General features: G+C 31.2%; 1 protein-coding gene across 1 annotated transcript; it reads left to right on the forward strand.

Moving 5' to 3' along the window:
* Positions 1 to 738: 738 nt before the first annotated feature.
* Positions 739 to 7,816, forward strand: LOC120271713 (vacuolar protein sorting-associated protein 52 A-like; the record flags this gene model as incomplete). Its single annotated transcript, XM_039278391.1, has 9 exons — positions 739 to 805; positions 2,989 to 3,083; positions 3,650 to 3,704; positions 4,860 to 4,940; positions 5,554 to 5,697; positions 6,400 to 6,491; positions 6,633 to 6,714; positions 7,026 to 7,208; positions 7,796 to 7,816. Coding segments are annotated over exons 1-9 (756 nt in total), but the record flags the coding sequence as incomplete, so codon positions are not given.

The raw sequence follows: 7,816 nt of genomic DNA on the forward strand, positions 1-7,816 counted from the left end.
AATAAAAAAACCAATATTTCAAATTCAATTTTTAACAAGATAATAGTAATAATAATAATATTCAAACTTTGGTTTCAATCCAAATCCCAATGACTGCACACGGCAACTGTCCTCGCCAGCGGTTCCCAAGGAAAAAAGTGGTGTCATTTCAACCGGTTGAAATGATGGGTAGTTAATGTTGTTTTCTCTCAAGAGTATTAGCGTAATTTCACAGTGATTTTAACACCTCCGTTTCTCCATCAACTGCTAATGGGCTGAAAAATAAATAAAAGAAAAAAGAGGAACATGTGAGGAAACTCAATACTTTGAGGATTAAATGAGATTATATAAACTTTTCAGGGATTTTTGGGAACTTCTCCGTTTTTATTATTATGTCTACCAAACGGGTCCAAAATAGATAACATCAAACGGATATGATATGAATGTATCATCGTGTCAATATCCTTTCTCATCTTATCCAATCCTCGATCTTATTCTCCATTGATTATCATGTTAAATGCTTAAAAATTCGTAAGTTTTCAAGTATTTCCATTTATTATTATGTTAAATGCTTAAAAATTCCTAAGTTTTCAAGGTTATTAGTGTAAATTCCCTTTCTTTTGGTATTTATTAAAAGAATTTAAATTGAGATTTATATGGCTAAAATCTTATTTCAAGGATTATTGAGGGTTATTACTTTAAATCCCTCTACCTGTTTTTAAGGTAACTAATTCATAGCCGCTTGCAACACCATGACGTCCTTCTTGTCACACGGCCGCACCCTAACGGGATCTCTCACTGTCTAGATCGATCAATTTTGTTTATGGTAAGCGACTGTCCGGTTTTTCCATCTCTGAATCTCCTTCTCTACTTCTGTTGATGAGATCTTGTGGCGTTGCATTGCTAATCCTTGCAGTTCTCTTAAGATTTATGCACGTTTTTAGATGCAATAAGTCTAGAACAGGTGATAAGGATTGATGCATATGTTTTTCGATTAGTTAGGCTATGAGTTTCTCAGATATCTGCATTAGCGTCAATGCTTGTAATTTGCTTGATTTGTTGCTGCGAGTGAAGGATGTTGGAGAAATCCCCCGAGAGGATAATAGCGAGAATTTTAGATTGTCTAAGGAAACGCTTATTAACATGTAAAACAAATATGGCAGGGGCGGAAGGAGGGGGTCAAGGGGGGGTGCTTGAGCACCCCCTTGGCCCCATCTTATATATATATATATATATTATATTTATATTTCTAATTAATATGAATGTATTTATATGTTTATATTTAATATAATCTTGGATATCATGGACTTATTTTTAGATTCTATAGTAACAAGTTACTTCATCCCAATTAAAAATTTACTCTAATAATTTTTTTATATAAAATCTTCAAATTTTAAAAAACAACTTTATAATTAGTTTTGATTTTGTTGAATGCCATAATCTTACGAGTCTTATTATTGAACTAGTTAAAACTAGATTGTATTTGGTCGAATGATTTAACTTTTACTTAGTAATGATAGTTGTTAGCTGTATATATATTTTATATTTTTTAAAAAAATTATTATTATTATTATTATTTAGTTTGAATTAATATAAAAAAATTTCATATTTAATTTGAAACCAGATTGGATTTGACCGAATAATTAAACTCTTATCTCATGGAAATATAAATATAATCGTGGTATTTTTTTGAAATATTAATTATTATAATTTTAAGTTTGGAGTAATATATTTTTTTTTAAATTAAAGTTAGCACCCCCTTGGTTTTGGCCCTAGTTCCGCCACTGCCGTTTGGTATGCGGGAAAGTAACACCTTTACAAGAGAAAGTAACCTTGTGAAAGACTTTCACTTGGTTTTAATATGAATTCTACAAAGTAACAGTCTTCATGTAATTACTTTTCCTTTGACTAGGGAAAATGATTCATAGAGGGATGTGAAAAGAAAGTGGCTGTGAAAATATTAGACGAGTGAAATTCCGATACTATCCTTATTTAAATAATTTTTTCTTCATCTTTTCTTGGTTTTAAAAACCCTAGAGCAAAACTTATTCGTTTTTCTTTTCTTTCTAAAACTATAGGGCAAGAGAGATCACTCATTAGATTTTTAATGATTTTTTTTACTTTTTAAATGTTTTTTTGTTAAATTTTTATATTTTTGGAAGTAGATTTTAGTTTTTTTGTATGGTTTTAATGAATTCATTTGATGTTACAAGGCTTTGGTGATGGGATTTTAACTTTTTATATATATATTTTAATTTTATTAACTGGAGTAATCAAGGGCAAAATTGAGAATGCATATAACTTTTCATAGAAACCTATTCATACCAAACGAAAGAATTAGCTTTACATGCATTTCAACTACTATTTTTATTATACATACCAAACATTGTTTTGTTACTTTATAGAGAAAGTAATTGCAGGGAAAGACTTTACTTTACAGGGAAAGTAATTGTAGGAAAAGACTTTACAGTGAAAGAAAACTTTCACTGCAAAGCACCAAACGGGCCCTTAAGGTTTAATTGCTGTACAGGTTCCTGTAATTGTGTACTTTTTGCCTTTTTAGTCCTTGTAATATTTTTAGGTACAATTAAATCTTTATATTTAGTCGAGTTGGGTCATTCATAAAGACTTAATTGTACCTAAAAATATTGCCGCAAATTAGATTGACCCAACTCAACCAATTATGAGGATTTAATTGTACCTAAAAATATTAGAAGGATTAAAAAGGCAAAAAGTATACAATGACATGGACCTGTACAGCAATTATACCTAGAATTAAAGTTGTGTTAAAGACCATAAATGGCCAAGCTAAGATTTGGCATTATTTTTGTATAATTTTCTTTAGTTTTTAATTTCCATGGTTTTTGTGGTAGTTAGCTTGAGTTTTGATAATTTTCTTTTCCTGTCGTTAGATTTTTTTATTTTTATTTTAATATGTGCTAATTTAATAATTTTTTGTTTAGTGAATACTATATTATGTTTTGGAAATCATATGAAATTTCAATGCAGGATGACTCTACTGTGGATATGCAAAGCAACCAGAGACAAGCAATTGATCTAAGCATGTTTCTTGGGGATTTAGCTTTAGATGAGGGTGCCAGCCGGTAGTTTCTCTTACTTTCTTTTTCCTCTATTGGCAAAAAGAAGTCTTTATTTGATGACTGCTGCTTTTTTGCCGCACTCCTAGTCTTTTAATGATAGGAATGATGCCTATAATCATAACTATTGCTATTGCCATACTGCACATTATTTTCCCTGCTTCTTTTAATGTCTTACACATTCTTTTAATGAGACTAGGCTCAGTAGACAAAATTAGTGCATTGTTTTATGTAACTGTTCTTTAATGCCTTCAAATAGTAATGTTTTGTTTATACATCACTGAATTAATTATTGCTTTTCTGAGCAGCTGGCAAAATTTTTCACATTTCTCAATTAAACGCACTTATGTCCTTTCTAAATTGTGCATCAGTGTTCTGCTTATTGTGTCTATGCAAGATATGCATTATTAAATTCAAAAGCCTCTCCCCTATGTGGATGCCCTACAGTTGATACTTAGATTTCTTTCATTTATTTTTCTTAAAAAACATCTTATTTATGTAAAAATTTCTATATGTACATATTACCAGCTCATGATTCACATTCTTGTGCTTCTTTAATGTTGATGTTTCAGTGATGATGTGTCCGTAGAGGTGCCACAAGAGGAACCAGAAGAATGCAAAAATGAAGTGAGTAGCTTAGATATTGATCTTTTGGGATCCCCACAAACTTTTTTGCTTTTCCGATTATCATCTGGTATGAGCCTTTCTTTCTTAACTAATATTTGGTAGTTTTTTTTTGATAGCACAAATTTGAACAAATATTTATTGTTTAGTGGATAGTAGAGCTGCGTATTGCAGTTAAATGGGCCGTACAGATATTGTTTAATGTTTAGCCATGCTTGTGGCGTTTAAAATTTGTTTGGTTGGTGTTTACGTTTATAATTTCATTTTTGTCATTGTTACAATTGTTTTTTAGCATTTACATTTTAAGTGGATTATGGGGGGTTGGAATATCCTGTGCTTCTCTGATTATTATGAATTTGATCAAATGCTACTCTAAGAAGTTAATCTTATTTGTTATACTATTCACTTTCAGCTATCCATTTCAATAGTTTGATATGTTTGAAGGCTAGAATAGCTGAGCTATGGGCGCCTTTTAGTTTTACACTGAGAATAAAATCATAGTTTTATATTTAACTTTAATTTGGTTCCTCACAACTTTTAATCCCCAAAGAAGCACCTGCAAAATGGTTCAAGGAAAAAAATTTGTCCACTATATTTTTTTTATTTGATTTCTTAATTGTAATAGAAGCCTCTTCAATTCCTAAATGGTTTTTTCAAAAGGATTTGAATCACACACACAAAAACACACAAGCTTGGTTCACTGCTTCTTTTGACCTTTTAAAATAAATGGCTTGTCTATTTGAGATTTTTTGCTTTTGGTTGATGGAATTCTGCAAGACATCTTTGCGCAAAAATGCAAAGTTGGCGCACACATCTCTGATCTGTCATTTTATTAAATCACATCCTAAACATATTTTTTGACAAGTTTATTCTATCATTGTAAATTAAAATACTCATCCTCATCATATGTGATGGGAGATATCTGTCACTGTTCACACCAATTTTTCTATTTTTTAAAAAATAATGGCTGGCTGTTTGGTCCACACAACTATCCAAAGAAAATGAAAAATATTAGTTAAGAAAGAAAGGCTCATACTAGATGATAATCGTTCTTTTCACTGGTGTGCCTAGCTCCTTGATCATTTAACTTTTACATTTTTTATATGCCTTTCTTTTTCTGTGTTCTTATTTTATACTTCACGATAAATTGTTCTGCAGGATGCAGAATCAAAATTGACAGAATTTGTTGACGATATTATTGTTCCACCAAGAATGGTTGATATAATTGTTGATGGAGAGGTACTCTCATCAGCCTCCTCATATTCAATTTGAATAGCATATTTATTTTTTCCTCATGAATACGTTTATTTACTAGGAAGAGCATTATGCTTGTCTGAATTCTGAAATGTATCTTTAAAATTCTCCACACCATATTTATTTTGCTTGTCATTCTCATCAATAATTTCTATCTGTGAATGTTAATTTGAGAGGTAGCATATGTTTGGAAAAGAGCACACTAAGATTATTAATTATTTTTGGAATAAAATATATGGTTTTCATGATATATTTTTCGATTATGGTATGTTTGATATAATCAATTTTTTGAAGAAATATCTTGCTGCTGTTAGCATGATGAGTTGCTTCTTTCAGCATTTGTTTTATGCTGCTTATTGTAAGTCTGAACATAAGCAGATAGTTTTAGGTCGTTGACGAAAAGTTATGACAGCTAGTAAGTGTTTTTGAATGAATTTCTATAATCTAATGAGATTGGCTAAACGGTAATCTTTCTTTTAAAGAGAATTAAAACTTGAAATTTTGTTCTTCTGAAAAGGGGTCAATGCATTATCCTTTTAATTGTCAAATAGGCAAATGCCTCTTTGCTGTAGTTATATTTACTAGGTGTTCTTTTCAGGTCAATGAAGAGTACTTAAAGACTCTAGAGGCATTAAGCAAAAGGTTGAAATTTGATGAAGTTGATTCCATCTTCAAGACATCAAAAGCTCTTAAAGATGTTCAGTCGCAACTGGAAAGGCTTCGGCAAAAAGCAGTCTCAAAGGTTGTGAACTAGATGAAATAATGTTCGTATATTGCTTTTGTTCTCATTTTCATTTGCTTATGATGTGGAAACAACTTTTTGGATTTTGAACTCATCACATCTGCAACTGTTAACTTTGTACTTGTTCACATATCAGTCTTGTTTCCTAGCTGTCAGAAACATTTTTGACAAGGGTTTCTTTTTCACTTTTTTATGTTGTGTTTGGGGATAATATTGGACGGCTGGACTTTTTGAATCATTTTGAGTAGCATCAAATTAAATAAAGTTATTTTTTTAAGTTATTAGGTATGAAATACCTTCAAGTTCAATGTTTGACATAATTGGAATTTATTTGAAATCTTAATCTGTTTGGTTGCCAAATGAACATTTAGTTACTCATTATTGTTACTGATGGAACTTTCTTCCATGAGTGATGTTCTTATTCTTGTTTAGATGAGGTAACATCTATGCTGACATTTATATTTTTTGAGCAAGTCATATGTTGAGTCAAAAATCAGATTTGGCAAATTTTACGTATTTGATTGATTCTTGTTGCACAATTTCTGGGCTTGCAATCTCTTTCATTCTTTTCCATTCGGTAAATTTTCGTGGTGTGTCTACTTGGAATATTTCACAAACTACACAGTAGGCATGAGATTAGTTATGATTATACATCTTCCTTGATTTTCAGAACCACTAATGGTGATTTTTTTTTTTTTAAAGGTATTTGAATTCATTGTGCAAAAACTATATGCCTTGAGAAAGCCAAAAACAAACATTCAGTTCCTGCAGCAGAGTGTTCTTCTCAAGTATAAGTAATATATCTTTCTCTAATATAACTTTCCTTCCATATTTGGTTTGATTTATCTTTTGTATAGTGTAGATTGAATTGAATGTCATCCAACAGTGTGCATCTTGATTGTTTTAAATCCTTTTTATGTAACTTGATGGTGCAGGTATTCAATTATTTTTTTAAAAGAGCATGGTAGCGAGAAATATAATGAGGTTAGAGCAGCATATATCGACACAATGGACAAGGTAAATGTTCTTGAAACTCTCTTACATTATTCCTTTATAAGGAAGCGACAAACTTGGCCATAATCATCAAACATTAGTCTAGTTAGTTGGGTCAACTTTATTTTTGTCAGTATCTCTACTATCTTCATCATGTGGTGTTTTCTGCAAGAACTCCCTAGTTTTTGCAAACTTCATTTTTGAGTCCTACAGTATTTTGAAATTGGATATTTCTACAGCTTAACTATAAAAAGAGATTGTTTTTGCTTTGTCCTATCATTTATTGTAGCACATCTTTTTTATCACTTCCACCTTTTCTTCTTTTTTTACACCAGATCATAAGTGCTCATGTTCATGCATACATACAAGCAATGGAAAAATTACAGCTGGATTTAGCGACATCAAGTGATTTGATTGGAGTTGAGACCAAGAGCACAGGACTCTTCTTAAGAGGAAAAGAACCTTCGAAGAATCATTCATCTGTTTTTGCTCTGGGGGATAGGATTAATATTCTAAAGGTCTTTTTCTAAGTAGCCTCTCTAATGAAGATCCATTTTCCATCTTTTGGTACATTTTCATATTTTGATTTGGAGTTATGAATATGAGTAAATATGAGTAATGCACATACATGGCAATAAGTATGTCTGTTTCTTGCATGCTAAAATTTTTATTTTTTGCTTATAAGAGCAAAGGTACCTAGTCTTCCCACAAAGCAATTGAATGAACATTTCTCTAAACGATCTTTGTGTCCTCACTCCTCATTTATGGAAAAATGCGTGTATTAAAGGCATGATCTAAGTTCAAAATTTTTAAGGATGGGTTTGACACAACTATGTCCAGGTTTTTATTCAGGGGGACGAAGCGAATTAGTTAATCAATACATGGGCCTTATTTAATGATTGATTTCATGATGCTCTCTTCTATAATCTTTTCATGTTGGTTATGCCTTGTTACTTTACCCTCTTCAGTAGTTACTGGTGCATGGTTGATCAATATGTTTGCATTGACGTTCATATTCTCATAACGGCAAGTATATAGTTGACATTAGGGCACCTTTATGTCATTTGACCATATGTATGAATCTCTAAAATCCTGCTGCTGTCAGGAAATTGATCAGCCATCATTG

This window comes from Dioscorea cayenensis, chromosome 11 (assembly GCF_009730915.1).
Source record: "Dioscorea cayenensis subsp. rotundata cultivar TDr96_F1 chromosome 11, TDr96_F1_v2_PseudoChromosome.rev07_lg8_w22 25.fasta, whole genome shotgun sequence".
Lineage (NCBI taxonomy): Eukaryota > Viridiplantae > Streptophyta > Magnoliopsida > Dioscoreales > Dioscoreaceae > Dioscorea > Dioscorea cayenensis.